Source organism: Anolis carolinensis, chromosome 6 (genome assembly GCF_035594765.1).
Source record: "Anolis carolinensis isolate JA03-04 chromosome 6, rAnoCar3.1.pri, whole genome shotgun sequence".
In the NCBI taxonomy this organism is placed as follows: domain Eukaryota; kingdom Metazoa; phylum Chordata; class Lepidosauria; order Squamata; family Dactyloidae; genus Anolis; species Anolis carolinensis.
In genome coordinates, this window is record NC_085846.1 from 960,425 (window position 1) to 977,531 (window position 17,107).

The 17,107-nt window shown below is 53.0% G+C and overlaps 3 protein-coding genes and 1 long non-coding RNA gene across 5 annotated transcripts; 3 read left to right on the plus strand and 1 right to left on the minus strand.

Annotated features, from left to right (window-relative positions):
• Nucleotides 1–717: 717 nt before the first annotated feature.
• mblac1 (metallo-beta-lactamase domain containing 1) lies at nt 718–1,801 on the plus strand. Its single transcript, XM_003230671.4, is given in 2 exon segments — nt 718–879; nt 881–1,801. Coding segments are annotated over 2 exon segments (648 nt in total). The 3' UTR covers nt 1,367–1,801.
• A 1,196-nt stretch (nt 1,802–2,997) lies between these two features.
• On the plus strand, nt 2,998–8,117 carry LOC100557210 (transmembrane 4 L6 family member 5). The gene is made up of 5 exons (XM_062984102.1): nt 2,998–3,303; nt 3,417–3,482; nt 5,001–5,164; nt 6,806–7,007; nt 7,990–8,117. Exons 1-5 carry the CDS (start codon nt 2,998–3,000, stop codon nt 8,002–8,004), a joined length of 753 nt encoding a protein of 250 aa, XP_062840172.1. The 3' UTR covers nt 8,005–8,117.
• LOC134299928 (uncharacterized) lies at nt 4,778–17,069 on the minus strand. The gene is made up of 4 exons (XR_010007170.1): nt 16,870–17,069; nt 7,561–7,746; nt 6,819–6,976; nt 4,778–6,688 (listed from the first exon to the last, which is right to left on the minus strand). It is a non-coding gene; the product is annotated as an uncharacterized LOC134299928 (long non-coding RNA).
• LOC134299923 (transmembrane protein 272-like) lies at nt 11,281–15,931 on the plus strand. Of its 2 annotated transcripts, XM_062984103.1 has the most exons (4): nt 11,286–11,545; nt 11,637–11,687; nt 13,061–13,255; nt 15,488–15,931. In XM_062984103.1, exons 1-4 carry the CDS (start codon nt 11,374–11,376, stop codon nt 15,712–15,714), a joined length of 645 nt encoding a protein of 214 aa, XP_062840173.1. In that variant the 5' UTR covers nt 11,286–11,373; the 3' UTR covers nt 15,715–15,931. The 2 variants fall into 2 exon arrangements, with proteins under 2 accessions (XP_062840174.1, XP_062840173.1); XM_062984104.1 differs by lacking the exon at nt 11,637–11,687 and having other exon boundaries at nt 11,281–11,545.
• Nucleotides 17,070–17,107: the final 38 nt, after the last annotated feature.

Consider the following 17,107-nt stretch of genomic DNA (forward strand, 5'->3'; position numbering starts at 1 on the left):
ATTGTATATTCACAACCTTTAGGAATTAATATCCCCTGATGGCGCAGCGTGTTAAAGCGCTAAGCTGCTGAACTTCTGGACCAAAAGGTCGCAGGTTTGAATTGGGGGAGCGGAGAGAGCCCCCACTGTTGGCCCCAGCTTCAAAAACATGCAAATGAGAGTAGATTAATAGGTACTGCTCCAGCAGGAAGGTAACGGGACTCCATGCAGTCATCCCACATGACCTTGGAGGAGTCTACGGACAACGCCGGCTCTTCGGCTTAGAAATGGAGATTAGCACCAACCCCAGAGTCGGACACGACTGGACGTTTACCCTTTACCTTAACTACCACCAATTCCTCAATACTGTATTTCCCATACCACCAGACTTTGCCACAGCAACGTGCGGCTGGGCATAGCTAGTACATATATATATATTACAGTAATGTCTTATTTTTAATATTATTTTATTGTTTTGTATTACTATTTCATCGTTATTTTTATTATATTATTACATTGTCATTTTATCAATGTTTTGTAATAATTTTATGTTTCATTATTATTTTCATAGTCATATTGTATTATTTGTTAATATTATTATTATATTATTATTACTGGTTGTTAGGAGTTGAAGTCCAAAACACCTGGAGGGAGGGAGGGAGGGCCGAAATTGGCCCGTGCATGTAAATCTGCACCCTAATGTCTCTTCTCTTTCTCTCTTTCAGGAAGAAGCGGAGAATGTCGTCGTCCCCGCCGGCCGTCCCACGGCTGATGGGGGGCTCCCCGTACTCGGTGCTGGTGCTGCAGGAGGGCTTCTCGGAGGCCTTGCCGGACGGCGGGATGCGGGCGGAGGGGACGGTGGGGCTGGTGCTGGGCCCGCAGGTGACCCTGGTGGACACGGGGGGGGCCCTGGTCCCGGGAGCGCCTGCTGGCGGACCTGGCCGCGCAGGGGGTCTCCCCGGGGGAGGTGCGTCACGTGGTGTGCACCCACGGCCACTCCGACCACGCCGGGAACCTCAACCTGTTCCCCTCGGCGCAGCTGGTGGTGGGCACGGACGTCTGCCTCCCGGGGGGCCGCTACCTGCCCTCGGGGCTGCGCCAGGGCCTGCCCTTTGCCCTGCACGAGGGGCACCTGGAGGTGCTGCCCACCCCCGGACACACCGCCGCCGACGTCAGCCTCCTGGTGCGCGGCACCGACCTGGGGGACGTCCTGCTGGCCGGAGACCTCTTCGAGCGCGAGGGGGACGAGGGCGTCTGGGAAGAGCTCAGCGAAGACCCCCCGAAGCAGGCGCGGAGCCGGGCGCGCGCCCTCGAGGTGGCCGACGTCATCGTGCCCGGGCACGGGGGGCCCTTCTGGGTCGACAGGAGAAAGAGGAGCCAGCACTGACCTGACCTGACCTGACCTGGCCCCCCTTGGGTCTCCATGAAGAGAGCGGTGCTCCAGCCAGGGGTGACCCTCACTGACCCGCCTCCAATTGAGTCTTGCTGCCCTTCCGGGTCAGCAGGTGGGGGCCCCGGGAGGAGTGGCCAGCAGTGACCCCCCCCTCCCTCCGTTCTCCAAGAAGAGAGTGATGCTGCAGACCAGCAATACCACTGATGCAAGAGTCTTAATAAAAAAGGACAGAGCAGAGAGCAAGGGTCTTCTGGGGAGGGGTCTCTGGCAGGAACCCAGCAAAGAGGAGCCTCAGGAAAAGGAGGAGCCAGCAGCGACCTTCCGTGACCCACCTCCAATGGGGAACAATGGAAGCAAATCATCAAGAAGGAACCTTTCCCCTAATGGCATATCAGCATACCACGGACACAATAAAATAACTAAAAGTGGGTTGCTGTGAGTTTTTTGGGCTGCATGGCCAATATGTTCCAGCAACATTCTCTCCTGACATTTCGCCGGCATCTGTGGCTCATGGCATCCTCAGAGGTTCTGTTGGAAGTGAGGCAAGTGGAGTGTGTATATATCTCCCTGTGGAATGATGTCCAGGGTGGGAGAAAGAACCCTTGCCTGTTGCAATTGGCAAGCTTGACTGGCACTGAGTAGCCATGAAGCTGCAAAGTCAATCAGTGAGGGTCTCTGCATAGAGGTAGTGAAGCAAGTGGAGTGTATATAATATCCCTGTGGCATAATGTCCCGGGTGGGAGAAAGAACCCTAGTCTGTTTGAAGCAAGTGTGGATGTGACGATTACCAAGCATTTGAGAAGCAGTGGTAAATGTGCTGAGATTGACTGACAGAGCCCAGATACAGCCTAGTCCTCAATCAGGATCCGGATGTGGTCTCTCATTAATTAATCCTCCTCTTCTCCTTATGCTAATGAGCAAAAATAGGTCTTTGGCTGTTTTTTGCAGGAGAGGAGGGAGGGGCCAGCCTTATTTCTTTAGGGAGGGAGTTCCATGGTGGGGGGCGGCCACGGAGCAGGCCCCTCTCCCTCTCGGTCCCACCAGCCGTGCTTGAGGTGGGGGTGGGACCGAGAGCAGGGCCTCCTCCGCTGACCGCAGTGCCCGGGCTGGTTTGTGAGAGGAGATGCGATGATCGGTCAGGTAGCCTTTAGTGACCCACGTTGGGGTCTCTGTGAGGAGAGGGACGCTCCTGACCATCAAAGGTGGAGTCAACAAAAAAGAATGGAGCAAGGACAGCAAGGGTCTTTTTGGGGGAGGAAAGAGCATTCCTGCTTGTGCCGCTGTTCAGACTATTTCACCTCATGTCCCGGTGAGAATGGGGTTTGGGGGAATGTGGCTTGATGTGGAAATAAAGCTCCAGTGGAGACCCCCCCCCCCCCCGATAATAATAACTCTTCCGGGGGTGGATTTCCCTTCCTTGCCAGGGGAAGGGTCCTCACTTCCTCTAGTTTATGTCGGATGTTTATAACTCCAGAATGACCTCTGTGTGTGTGTATGAGATATATCTGCCTGCCTTCCCTCCTTCCTTCCCAGCCTTTCACCCTTGGATCCGCATCACCTGAGGCCCAGGTGCCCTTGTTGTTATCGCCGGCGGTTCCCGTTGGCGTCGTCCAAAGGTGGCCTTTATGGCCCTGTATCTGCCCATCCGGGGCCTTTGCCATCCTGGCCCCTCCACGCCTTATATAATCTTCCCATCCCCGTGGGGCTCATTCCTTCCTTCCTCCCTCCGCTGTGCCTCCGCCATCGCCATGTGCACGGGGGCCTGCTCCAAGGTGGTGGGGGCGGCGCTGTGGCCCTTCATCCTGGTCTCCATCGTGTCCAACATCCTGCTGGCCTTCCCGGGATGGAAGGCCGACTACGTCCATGAGTTCGGCAAGCGCTTGACCCCCGAGGTCCTCTACCTGGGCGGCCTGGTCGGAGGGGGACTCGTGGTAAGTAGGGGGGGGCAGGGGTGGGGTGGTCAGCGACCCCTGACCCTTGGGGGGCGGTGGAGGGCTGGCTCTGAGGAAGGCCTGGGCAAATGGCCCCTCCTTTGTCTCTCCAGGTCCTGATTCCGGCCGTCCACTTCCAGGCCGCTGGTGGACGGGGATGCTGCGGGAACCGCTGTGGGGTGAGACACAAGGGGAAAGGGGGAGGGGGCAGGAAGATGTGGGCCTGGGCCAAATTGGGGCCTCCTTCCAGGTGTTTTGGACTCCAACTCCCACCACTCCTAACAGCCTACCAACTGTAGGAGTTATAGAATCCTAGGGTTGGAAGAGACCTGGTGGGCCATCCAGTCCAGCCCCATTCTGCCAAGGAGCAGAGCAATGGCCTTCAAAGCCTCATCCAGCCTCTCCTTCAAAGCCTCCAAAGAAGGAGCCTCCACCACACGCTGCGACAGAGAGTTCCACTGCTGAACAGTTCTCTCTCACACACACAAACACACACACAGTCAGGAAGTTGTTCCTCATATTCAGGTGGAATCTCCTTCCTTTTCTGTCGTTCGAAGCCCTTGCTCCTTTGCGTCCTAGTCTCCAGGGCAGTAGAAAGGAAGCCTGCTCCCTCCTCCCTAGGACTTCCCCTCACATCTTTATACATGGCTAATATGCCTCTCTCCACCATCTCTCCTGCAGGCTAAACATGCCCATCTCTTTCAGCCGCTCCTCATGGGGCTTGTTCTCCAGACCCTTGATCCTTTGAGTCTCCCTCTTCCTCTGGACACCTTCCAGCTTAGAGTCAACATCTCCCTTCAACTGCAGCGCCCAGAATGGGTGTCGGGTTCTCTTCTCCCAGTTGTGCTGTGGGTCAGTCTTCCAAAGGAAAAAGCACCAAGAGCCACGCTGGTAGATTCCAACAGATTTTATTGTACTGAATTGCCAGAACCTTCTCTTTGGCCCACATATATAGGGGCTCTCACATACCAGAGGGTCATTGAGGTTTTATGGCTGGCCCGTTTTATGGCTGGCATCTGTTCTTGTCAGCCGACCAGAGATGTCAAGGATTGGAGATCATGACAATGGGACACAGTGTGATTCCAGATGTGATCTGACCAAGGCAGAATAGAAGGGGAGAACATGACTTCCCTGGACGTAGGCACTAGGCTCCTCTTGATGCAGACCCAAATCCCACTGGCTTTTCCCCCAGCTGTATCACATTCCTGGCTCCTCATCCTCTTCCTCCCCAGGAGGACTCCAAGGTCTTTCCCACACATACTGCTACCAAGCCAGGCATCGTCCCGCGTTCTGTCTCTTTGCCTTTCCTTTTGTCTGCCTCAGTGGAGTCTCTTGTATTTCTCCCTGTTGAACTTGTGGGAGTCGGAGTCCAAAACAGCTGATGGGAAGACCAAAGTTAGCCCGTTGTCAGGTTCTCATCTCCCAGTTGTGTTGTGGGTCCGTCTTCCAAAGGAAAATCACCAAGACACGCTGGTAGATTCCAACAGATTTTTAATGTACCGAATGCCAGAACCTTCTCTTTGGCCCACATATATAGGGGCTCCCACGTACCAGAGGGTAATTGATGTTTTATGGCCGGCCTGTTTTATGGCTGGCATCTGTTCCTTGTCAGCCAAACAGAGATGTCAAGGATTGGAGATCATAACACCCATGCTTGGGCTGGGCCTGACCGCTCTCCCTCCCTCCTTTCCTTCCAGATGTTCCTGTCGGTGATCCTGGCGGCGGTGGGGGTGCTGGGGGCCTCCTACTCGGTGGTGGTCTCCCTGCTGGGCCTGGTGCACGGACCCCTCTGCCAGTACATGGTCAACGGGACACACCTGGACTGGGGGCGCCCCTTTGAGAACACCGGGGAGGGGGTCAGGTGAGTTGTGGGGGGGGGCACACGAGGGAGGGACCCCCTTGCGGGGCTGTTGGGGGGCAGGGGTGCTTTCCGCAGGAGCCTTTTGGGTGCAGCCCCCTCCCCTTGAGTCTCCCGGGGAGAGAAAAGCAGGCTATTAATAATAACAACTACTACTACGTCTCTGGGACTTCCAAATTCAGACAGGCACAATTTTGGAGCTCAAGACTCCTGACTCCTGGGGAAAAAGCAACAGCTCCAGCCGGTATGATGAGCCGAGCCCTTGACCACGCATTTTCCCATCTGTTCTTTGATCGCAGGCAATTCTGCCATTTCCTTTTTTTACACAACCTCCGAGACGCCGAAGTTAGAAAAAATGCCGACAAATACCTCTGTCTGTTGTCGGTCCTGTATGTTGAACGGCATTGAAGGTTTGCCATGTATATGTTCTGCGATCCGCCCTGAGTCCCCTTATGGGTGAGAAGGGCAGAATATAAATGCTGCAAATAAATAAATAAATAAATGAGAAACAATTGGGAAAGCTGACATGATACGAGGATTTAAAGACTGAACTGCAAAGACTCTGATACAAGCCAGTCAAGGTGGTCCCAGTGGTGATGGGCACTCTGGGTGCAGGGCCTGAAGACCTGCACTTAAACACAATTGGCACTGACCAAATCATCACCTGTTCAGCTGGAAAAGACTTAGATCTGCACGCATTTTTTGCCGATACATCATACAGCCCTAGACACTTGGGAAGGGTCTGACATGGGATCCAAGACAAAAGCCAGCAGGGTGGTCTTGTTTGCTGTGGACTCATCTTGTGCATCAAATAACAATAGTAATGATTCCGGGGCACACAGAAGCTAAGGCTGGGCTTCCTACTGGCCATTAGGAATGGTGGGAGTTGGAGTCCAAAACACCTGGAGGGAGGGCCAAATTTGGCCCAGGCCTGCTCTATGTTGTTTATTTGTTCAGTCGCTTCTGCTCTTGGTGACCTCCTGGACCACCCCAGGCCAGAGCTCCCTGTCTGCGGTGTCCACCCGCAGCTCCTTCAAGGTGGAACCCGTCCCTTCAAGGATCCCACCCACCCACCTGCCTTGCCCTTGGTCGGCCGCTCTTCCTTTTTCCTTCCATTTCCCCAGCACCATGATCTTCTCCAAGCTTTCCTGTCTTCTCATGATGTGGCCAAAGGACTTCACCTTTGCCTCTTGTATCCTTCCCTCCAGTGAGCAGCCAGTGGGCATGATTTCCTGGAGGATGGACTGGTTGGATCTTCTTGCCAAGGTCCAAGGCAAGCTCAGGATTTTCCTCCAACACCACAGTTCACAAGCGTCTATTTTCCTTCCTTCGCTCAGTCTTCCTTGTGGTCCAGCTCTCGCATCCATAGGTTCCTGTGGGGAATACCATGGCTTTGACTATGCGGACCTTCCTTCCTTCGTGGCCATTGTGAAGCCTCTGCTCTTCACTCTTGTGTCCAGCTTGGCCATGGCTCTCCGCCCAAGAAGGAAACGTCTTCTGACTTCCTGTCTGTGGGAATCTTCACGCCTAGAAATACAAAGCCTGTGGCTGCCTCCCCCTTTGCCAGTTATGAATCCGTCTGGTTTCTCTGTCCCATCCCATACTAACAGTCCTCCCTCCCTCCCTCCCTCCCTTCTTCTGCAGCGAGGAGAGCTACCTGCTGGACCGGTCCCAGTGGGGGCGGTGCCTGCTGCCGGAGGGCGTGGTGGAGTTCAACGTGGTGCTCTTCGCGCTGCTCCTGGGCGCCGCCCTGGCCGAGCTCGGCCTCTGCCTCGTCCAGGTCTTCAACGGGCTCTTCGGATGCTGCTGCGGGACCTGCCGGGACGACGAGGAGGAGCCCGCCCAGGTGAGGGCAGGCCACGCCCCCCACAAGGCCCAACCCCCTACCCTCCCCCTGCACCGCCACGCAACCCAGGTGGTCAAAGCAGATCAGGCACAGTGCCTGCGCAGAACTGGGTGATATGAGTCCACACTGCCATATAATCCAATTCCTATCAGAAGGGACCTGTGAGAATGAGGCTGGTAGGAGACATTCTTGTAGGGGAGGGCCCTTCCAGGCAGGCCCCCTCTCTCTCCCAGGGTCTGATCCCAGGGTCGCTGCTTTAAACTGGATTATATGAGTCCCCACTGACAAATAATCCGGGATAAACGGAAAACCTGGGATCGGATCCTGGGAGAGAGGGGGGGGGTGCCTGGAAGGGCGCTGCGCTGCCCTATAACACCTGGATGGTCTGCTCTGAACTAGATCAGGTGGCAGTGTAGACGAGGGCCCCGTCCACACCGCTGTATCGAATCCGCATTGAACTGGGTTATATGGCCGGGTGGACTCAGATGACCAGTAGGAGCCTCCGATGGCCTAGGGGATAAAAGCCTCGTGACTTGATGGTTGGGTAGCTGACCTGAAGGCTGGCAGGTTCGAATCCCACCCGGGGAGAGCGCGGATGAGCTCCCTCTGTCAGCTCCAGCTCCAGCTCCATGCGGGGACATGAGAGAAGCCTCCCACAAGGATGGTGAAACATCAAAACATCCGGCCGTCCCTTGGGTAACGTCCTTGCAGACGGCCAATTCTCTCACTCCGGTTGCTCCTGACACGGAAAAAAAAACCCAGTTCAAAGCAGATATTCGGGGATGATCTGCCTTGATATTCTGGGCGGAAGAGTTGTCATATAATCCAGTTCAAGACAGATAATAATGTGGATGATCTGCTTTGCTAATCCGGATTATATGGCAGTGTAGAAGGGGGGCCTGGCACGGGAGGAGACCCTCCCCCAAGTAGACACTCCCCCCCCCCAACTCTCACGCGGCCTTTGGCTTCTCTTTCCCTCCAGAAAACCTACCACTGAGGAGACCCCGAAGACCCCTCCTCGCCCTCGCCCGGCTGCCCTCCGAAGACCCCTCCCCAGAGCAAGTGGGGACCCCTCCCCTTTAATAAAGGTCCTTCCCTGCCCTCCCCCCCCCCCGTGTTGTGGCGAGTGCCTCTCCTTCCGCCTCCTCTTGTCACCCGCGGGTGACGCGTCCGATAAGGAAAAGGGCGATAAGGGCCCGAATTGGGCAACTCGGCTGCTGACTCGCCCCGGGCCCAGGAAGAAGAAGAACAAGGGGGAGGGGGTGCTGCGGGGGGGGGGGGGGGGCAAGGACGGGAGGGAGGGGGGAGGAGGACTTTGAGCCCCCGGACGCACCCACGGACGGACGGACGGACGGAGAGCCCGAGGAAGAAGGAAGGAAAGAAGGTGGGGAGTGGGCAGCAGGGTCTCGCCTCGGGGGGTGGGTCGGGGGGGGTGGGGGGAGGGAGGGAGGGGGAGGGGCAGACGAGGCCCGCAAGCCCTGATGGTGGGGAGGGGTCCCTGTTATGCCGCAGGGGAAACTCAGGCCCCTCTGAGTCCGCTTTGGGGAGATCAAGCGGGGGAGACACACATAGAATAGTACAGTAGAGTCTCACTTATCCAAGCCTCTCTTATCCAAGCTTCTGGATTATCCAAGCCATTTTTGTAGTTAATGTTTTCAATATATCGTGATATTTTGGTGCTAAATTCATAAATACAGTAATTACTACATAGCATTACTGCATATTGAGCTACTTTTTCTGTCAAATGTGTTGTAAAACGTGATGTTTTGGTGCTTAATTTGTAAAATCATAACCTAATTTGATGTTTAATAGGCTTTTCCTTAATCCCTCCTTATTATCCAAGATATTCGCTTATCCAAGCTTCTGCCAGCCTGTTTAGCTTGGATAAGTGAGACTCTACTGTAATAATAATAATAATAATAATAATAATAATAATAATCTCCCTGGAAAGAGGTCCAGGGGCGGCCGGACAATCACTGAAATCCCTCCCCGGAGCGCGACCCTCCCCCCGCCCCTCGAGAAAGATGATGTTGCTTATTTATACCGCGCTTTTCTTTCCACAAGGAGACTCAAAGCGGCTTACAAAGAGAGAGAGAGAGAGAGGAGAGGGAAGTGTCTATGGGGAGCGAGAGTGTTCCTGAGCATGGGAAGAGAGAGGGGGCCCAGGGCGACGCCCGGAAGGAAGGAGGGAGGGAAGGAGGGAGGGAGGATAATAATAATAATACAGTAGAGTCTCACTTATCCAACATAAACAGGCCGGCAAATGTTGGATAAGCGAATATGTTGGATAATAAGGAGGCATTAAGGAAAAGCCGATTAAACATCAAATTAGGTTATGATTTTACAAATTAAGTAAGTAAGTAAGTAAGTAAGTAAAAGTTTATTTGTATACCTACTGCCCTCTCTCCCAAAAGGGACTCAGGGCGGTTTCCAATATAAAATCAGCATAAAACACTGTACAATAAAACACTGAAAACACTATAAAACGCTATAAGAATTAGAAACAAGAACAAAACATAACAATTGACTAAAACAATCACATAAGCAGCAAATTAAGCACCAAAACATGTTACACAACAAATTTGACAGAAAAAGTAGTTCAGTACGCATTAATGTTATGTTGTAATTACTGTTTTTACAAATTTAGCACCAAAATATCATGATGTATTGAAAACATTGACTACAAAAATGCGCTGGATAATCCAGAACGTTGGATAAGCGAGACTCTACTGTAATAAGACTGGGTTTCTAGGGAAGGCTGGCCTGTCTCCGCGGAGGGGGGGGGCTCAGGGCGGTTCACAGGCACCCCAAAGGCCGTGATTGCAAACTCTGGATCACGTGTGGGAAGGACACATTCAGGGGCTTATTGCGACACAGGATTGAAACAGAAACAATAAGAAGTACAAATCCTGAAGCAACACATGATTATTACACCCACCAAACAGAAAAGCATCATATCAAAGATAGGAAGAAAGGAAGGAGGGAGGGAGGGAGGGAGGGAGGGGGGCGTGGGCCGAGGGGGCGCGGGGGTCGAGGGGCAGGGACGCCTGACCCGAGCCCTGGCCACCGGGACCCCCCCCCCAACACACACACACACCCCTTCCTTGCTGGCCCCATCTACACTGCCGTATGTTCCAATTGTATGCAGTTGATCTGCGTTCTGAAACGAGGCTAAATGGCAGTGTAGATGGGGCTGCGAGGGGGAAGGGGGGGGAAGCCCCTCCCCAGCCAAAGCCCACACTCTTCTGGGGGGGGGGAGAGGGGGAGGGGGCTGCCTTCCTGCTCCGGGACCGGGGCCCTTGAGGAGGGAGGAGCCTGGAGCCTGGAGCCTGTGCAGAGGGCGCTTCCCTGCCCCTCAGGGGTAGAGCACAATTTCCTCTCAATAGTAATAATAATAATAATAATAATAATAATAATAATAATAATAATTTTATTTATATCCCGCCTCCATCTCCCCCGAAGGGGACTCGGGGCGGCTTACAGCAAAATCACAATACAAAGCAATGATAAAATAAAATATGAAACATCAAAGGACAACAACAGAAACCAGTAACAAAACATACACAATAACCGAGGGGAAAAAAACCCCCATAACGCGGTATTAAAACATCGAGTTAAAAACAATGAGGCTGCAACAGTGGATAAGCAAGGTGCACATTACACTCTGCTAAAAAAAATCCGATGCGTGTTCTGTTCCTGGCTTGAAAGAGTTGTTTCCTATTTAATGGTGCGGCCCTGACTCGAAAAGGAGTTAGTTGTCCCACTCCAGAAACTTCGTGGGTTTTGTGCCACAAAGTATGTTGAACTGGGTTATTGTGAGTTTTCCGGGCTGAGTGTTCCAGCAGCATTCCTTCCTGACGTTTCGCCCACATCTATGGCAGGCGTGTTCAGAGGTTGTGAGGATGCCTGCCATGGATGCGGGCAAAACATCAGGAGAGAATGCTTCTGGAAACATGGCCAGGCAGGCCGGGAAACTCACAGCGAGGCAGGGATTCCGGCCATGAAAGCCTTGGAGGACACGTAGGTTGAGTGGGTGGAGACTCGGGTGAGGAGACCCTCACGGAAAAAGTATTGCTCTAGCAGGATGAGGCCCCTCCCTCCCTCCCTCCCTCCCTCGCTCGCTCGCTCAGAAACAAACTCTGGGCAGTTGAATGCACCTGAGTAAAGCCTCACCCCGGGGGCAGGTGAGCCGGAGGAAGAGGGCGAGGAGCCCGAACCGAGGGTCCTGATCCTGCGGGGGGGGGGGGGGGGAGGAGGAGGCGGAGGGGCGTCTGCAGCTGGGTCTCCCCCCTCCCCCTCCTCCTTCGGGGGCGTCTCTTAAAGGGCGGGGAGGGTGGAGCCCCTTCCCCACCTCCCCTTCCCCCCGATGAGGCCTGACCGGCGCCCCTGCCCCCCGGGCCGCCCCTTCTGCCCCCGCAGCCGGGCCCCCTCCTCCTCCTCTTTCTTCTTCTTCCGACGGAGAGAAATGGACGAAGAAGCCCAGCAGCCCCTCCTGGTCGCCGCCGCCGAGGACACCCCCTCCCACCGGGCCCTCAAGGGTGAGTCCGGACCCCTCCCCGAATGCCAGAGGGGGGGGGGTATATGTGAGAAATCCCCCCCCCCCAATGTATTACTTAATCACCCTTCCAGTGCTGCTGTGGATCCTCTCGACCCTGCTGCCCATCACTGGAATAGTCCTAGGTGAGTGAGCGGAGATGGGACCCCCGGGCGGGACCCCCAGTTAATGCACTCTGCGCGGGGGGGGGGAGGGTCCTCGTTCGGGGTCGGCACCAGGCCTGGGCCAACTTCGGCCCTCCCTCCCTCCAGGTGTTTTGGACTCCAACTTGGCTGTTAGGAATGGTGGGAGCTGAAGTCCAAAACACCTGGAGGGAGGGAGGGCTGAAGTTGGCCCAGGCCTGATCTACACCAAGCATGGGCCAACTTTGGCCCTCCCTCCCTCCCTCCCTCCCTCCCTCCCTCCCTCCAGGTGTTTGGCACTCCAACTCCCACAATAATGCCTAACTGCTGGCCATGGAGCAAGTTAACTGATACCTCAACTGTATTTATTTAATTGCAGTATTTCTATTTCTTCCTTCTCACTCAGAAGGGGACTTGGGGCAGATCACAGAACACACATGCGGCAACTATAACAAGGACAAGACAGGCAACAGATAGAGGCTTATATAGGCTTTCCCATCTTGCGGCATCTTTGGAGGCTCTGCTTGGTTCTGGCCACCAGGGGGTGCTGTTGCTCCATCTCCCTGCAAAGAGCTTTCTTTGTTCTTAAACTTCCTTTTTATGATCCATACACCAAGCCTAAATAACTCCCCGCTTTAATGTGGCTGTTATTTATCTACTCACACCTGTTTTCAGATTGCTAGGTAGGCAGAAGCTGGGCTAAAAGTCAGGAGCTCACCCTGACCTGGGTTTCAAACTCTCAACCTTCCAGTTGGCAAGATTTATTGCAGCTTGGGGATTGGCCTACTGTGCTAAAGCCCAACCTGTAATAATAGTCACCCCCCCCCCCCCCATTTTTGGGGTGATGACAAGATTGGTATTTTTGTGTTCCTCACATAAGAATTGCAGAGCTCTTTGGGTCAATTTCCTTCCAATTTAAAGTTAAGAGTTGAAGGTCAAACACAAGCATGGGCCAACTTCAGCCCACCCTCCAGGTGTTTTGGACTCCAACTCCCACAATTCCTAACAGCCAGTAGGTTGTTAGGCATTGTGGGAGTTGGAGTCCAAAACACCTGGAGGGCCAAAGTTGGTCTGATTCAGGAATAGCACTCTGGGTAAGCAGGGAATGGCCTCAATGGGGCTCCATGGCTTTGGGTTCAAATAGCAGGGAAGGAGATTCCACCTGAGCCTACGGCAGGTAAGAAAAGCTTCTCAGCATGGAAACAGATTGCCTCTGGCATACCTTCTCTGGAGGTCTTTAAGCAGAGGCTGGATATGGCCATCAGTTGGGAGGGCTTGGATTGTGTCTTCATGCCTAATGGCAGAAGGGGGTTGGACTTGGAGGTCCCTTCTATGATGGAGTGGCCCTGAAGCCCACGACCTGCCTCCACCTGCAGGTGCCCTCTACCTGGAGCAGTGCCCCCGCCAGCCGCTGGTCCCCATCTACCTGCTGGTCCTGAGCGCGGTCTCCCTCCTCCTCCTCCTCCTGGGCTGCGTCTCCTGCGAGGAGGGGGCTTCCGAGTGGCCCCGGACCCTGGTCCACCACCTGCGGGTCACCTGCCTCCTCTTCCTCTGCGCCTGGTTCATTGCAGGTGAGTGAGGGTGGCTGGGGACCCACAAAGCCCCTCCCTCTTCCCCTGGACCTGCATAACGAGGGGGGATGGGGCAGGAGAGGTCAAGAAATGCCCCAGGGGGGTGGCCGGCTACCGTCCTTGCCCGGCTACTGGCCTCCGTTGAGAGAACTGTTGCCCTTGAGCCCTGAACCACCTTTCCCACCACACACCACACTATGCCCAAGGAGTCCAGTAAGTTAGTTTATTGAAAAAGGAGTATATGAAGAAACAAGCAACTTTATAAAGAAGCATCAAAGTTTAAAAAACTATTTCAAAAGAACCTTAGAAGCCAAAATCCATTTAAAACAGTCTTCATAATTAGGATTGTACCAGCTGAAACCACTTAAAGGGCCTCAATCCCTCCGCGCTCACCTGCTTTCCCTTTCCTTATCTCTAAGCCTCTGAGAAAACCACATCTGTCTCTGTTACATTTTGCCTCTGGAGTTCAAGGCAATTCCATCTGGAAAATCAAGGGGTTCAGCGCCTTAACTTGACCATTGTGGAGCTCATGGGGGGGGGCTCCTCTTCATCCCCCTCCCTCCTTCTTGGAGTCTTCCTGGAGAACAAGCTGAACATGAGCCAAGAGTGTGATGCAGCAGCTGAAAAAGCCAACAGGATTGTGGGCTGCATCAGGAGTGTAGTGTCGAGATCGAGGGAAGTGAAGGTGCCTCTCTCTTCCGCTTTGGCCAGACCTCTTCCCCTGGAATCACACTGGGTCCCATTCTGTGCATCAGAGTTTAAGTGGGATATTGATGAGCTGGAAGGAGTCCAGAGGAGGAGGGAGACTCAAAGGGTCAAAGGTCTGGAGACCATGCATAATCCCTCTCGGGAGCGTCCTAAAGAGACGGGTCTGTTCAGCCTGCAGAAGAGAAGGCTGAGAGAGACATGGCAGCCATGTATAAGTATGTGAAAGGGCGTCACAAGGAAGAGGGAGGGGATTGTCTTCTGCTGCCCTGGAGACTGGACTCAGAGCAATGAATTCAAAGGGCAGGAAAAGAGATTCCAACTGAACATTATTAGGAAGAACTTCTTAGAGCTGCTCAGCAGTGGAACTCTCTGCCTCCGAGTCCAGTGGAAGCTCTTTCCTTGGAGGCTGGATGACCATCTGTCAGGGGTGTGTGTGTGTGTTTTGATGGTGCTTTTCCTGCGTGGAAGCAGAAGGGGGTTGGACCAAAGGGCCCATGTGGTTTCTTCTATTACTATTTTTATATTACATTATATATAATTATTATATTATTATAAAGTGGATTGGATGCTTCAATGGTGTGTAGTGTTGTGGAAGCTCCTTCCTTAGAGGCTTTTAAGCAGAGGATGGATGGCTACCTGTAGGGAGGGTTTTGATGGTGCTTTTCTTGCATGAAGGCAGAAGGGGGTTAGACTGGATGGCCTTTAGAGGTCCCTTCCAACTCTATTATTATTAGTAAAGGTAAAGGTTTTCCCCTGACGTTAAGTCCAGTCATGTCTGACTCTGAGGGTTGGTGCTCATCTCCATTTCTAAGCTGAAGAGCCGGTGTTGTCCATAGACACCTCCAAGGTCATGTCACCATAGGCCTGACTGCATGGAGTGCCATTACCTTCCCGCCGGAGCAGTACCTATTGATCTACTCACATTGGCATGTTTTCGAACTGCTAGGTTGGCAGGAGCTGGGGCTAACAGGGGGCGCTCATTCCGCTCCCGGGATTTGAACCTGGGACCTTTTGGTCCGCAAGGTCAGCAGCTCAGCGCTTTAATGCACTGTGCCACCAGGGGGCCCCTATTATTATTAGTAATATATATATTATACTATTTATATAATGATAATAATTATTATTATTTATAATAATAATAATAATCTATATATATAAAACGGTAATGAAATTTCAGCCTAGGACAAAACTACACATCCCAGAAACACTAAACTTGGCAGCACAACCCATCGTCCATGCCTCTACGTTCATACAACAAACAGCTCCAGCTACTCCAGAAAACGGCCAGGCTTTGAGACTGCAAGGCTATTCACTGTTATTCCACCTGGCCAACAAAGGATTCCCATAAGCCACAGCAACGCGTGGCCGGGCACAGCTAGTAATAATAATAATAAGGCTGGGTGGCCATGTGTTGGGGGGCAGCTTTGATTGTGCTTTTCCCGCATGAGGGCAGAAGGGGGTTGGACTGGATGTCCTTTGGAGGCCCCCTCCAAGCCTTATCATTCTATGCTTCTCCCTTTGCAGGCAGCGTGTGGGTCTACTCCATCTACCCCCCGGACTTTGAGGAGAAAGGGGACCCCGGCCGGGGCTTCTGCCAGCGCACGCTCTTCCTCTTTGCCTTCGGGGTGACCACCGCCCTGCACGTGGCCCTGGCCGTGGCCCTGCTCTTCTCCCTCTGCCTCCTGGGCGCCGTCTTCCTCTTCGGGGCCCTCCTGCCCCACGGCGGGCATGGGGACCGGGGGGGAGCGTAGAGGGAGGGCCCCCCTTGCTCCTGCAACCAGGGCCCTTGCCCCTCCTTCTCAAACGAAGCATCTGCCTCCCTGTGTGGGGCTTCTGCTGCCCTGCCTGGTCATGTAAGCTTTGCTGAAAGGATTTTGAAGTATTCTATGTCAGTCATTGGTTTCTCATCTAAGCTGAACCATGGAGTGAACTTTAAATAAAAGCAGCCCTGAGTTCTGGGTTACCTTCTGTAGCACATCTTCATCCAAAGGGACTCAGAAATCCTAATGAACTTGATTGTCTCCTCGGACAAAACCAGGCGCACGCTTCCCATTGAAAGACTGTCACATTTACATGGTTGAAAGTGGTTTCATGGCCGGAATCACTGTGTTGCTGTTAGACTGAGATCCCTGGTTATCTCTCTGAACTGTTAGGAACAAAGATATGCCAATGCACAAAATATAGCGCAGATCTTCAGAAGTGTTATTTCAGTTGCCCTAAAATGACCATCTACTCTGTGCTGCTGAAGGGTTTCATGGCTGGAATCACTGGGTTGCAGGAAGCAGCCAGGTTTTGAAGCTGCAAGGCCGATCAATGCTAATCAAGGTGACCAATTACAACATTCACATTTGCCTCCAACAGACAAGAGTTCTTTCTTCCTCCCACCCTGGACATCATTCCACATATATATATATATATATACACACACACAGTAGAGTCTCACTTATCCAACACTAGCTTATCTGACGTTCTGGATTATCCAATGCATTTTTGTAGTCAATTTTGTAGTTTCATTTTCAATACATCACGATATTATAGTGCTAAATTTTTTAAATACAGTAATTACAACATAACATTGCTGCGTACTGAACGACCTTTTCTATCAAATTTGTTGTATAACATGAAGTTTTGGTGTTTAATTTGTAAAATCGTAACCTAATTTGATGTTTAATAGGCTTCTCCTTAATCTCTCCTTGTTATCCAACATATTCGCTTATCCAACGTTCTGCCGGCCCGTTTATGTTGGATAAGTGAGACTCTACTGTATATATAAACCCCACTTGCCTCGTTTCCAACAGATCTCACAACCTCTGCGGATGCCTGCCATAGAACGTCAGGAGAGAATGCTGCTGGAACATTGCCACACAGCCCGGAAAACTCACCCCCTCCCCCCCTAATATACAGACCTCGAGCCTTAAAACTCCATCCGATCTCTCTTCCAACACATGCAGTGTGCATAGGAAGGCGCCCATGTTTTTTCCAAACGGGGGTCCGCTCTGGTCTTCCTTCCCTCTCTATGGCTCTTCGCGGCCAATTCTCTTCCGGTCCTCCCGAGAGGCTCCTATTCCTTGGGCCGCATTGGCCACGCCCACTGAGCCACGCGAGCCAATGGGAGGCGGGCGGGCGGGGAAACAAGGGATCCGA

What these genes read in the sequence shown, in the direction of transcription:
- LOC100557210 (XM_062984102.1), top strand. Translation starts at nt 2,998, where the DNA reads ATGGCCCTGTATCTGCCCATCCGGGGCCTTTGCCATCCTGGCCCCTCC. An exon ending in TGGTCGGAGGGGGACTCGTG is followed by an intron (nt 3,304 to 3,416) that starts GTAAGTAGGGGG and finishes TTGTCTCTCCAG; the next exon opens with GTCCTGATTCCGGCCGTCCA. An exon ending in AACACCGGGGAGGGGGTCAG is followed by an intron (nt 5,165 to 6,805) that starts GTGAGTTGTGGG and finishes CTTCTTCTGCAG; the next exon opens with CGAGGAGAGCTACCTGCTGG.
- LOC134299923 (XM_062984103.1), top strand. Translation starts at nt 11,374, where the DNA reads ATGAGGCCTGACCGGCGCCCCTGCCCCCCGGGCCGCCCCTTCTGCCCC. An exon ending in CTCCCACCGGGCCCTCAAGG is followed by an intron (nt 11,546 to 11,636) that starts GTGAGTCCGGAC and finishes TCACCCTTCCAG; the next exon opens with TGCTGCTGTGGATCCTCTCG. An exon ending in CTGCGCCTGGTTCATTGCAG is followed by an intron (nt 13,256 to 15,487) that starts GTGAGTGAGGGT and finishes CTCCCTTTGCAG; the next exon opens with GCAGCGTGTGGGTCTACTCC.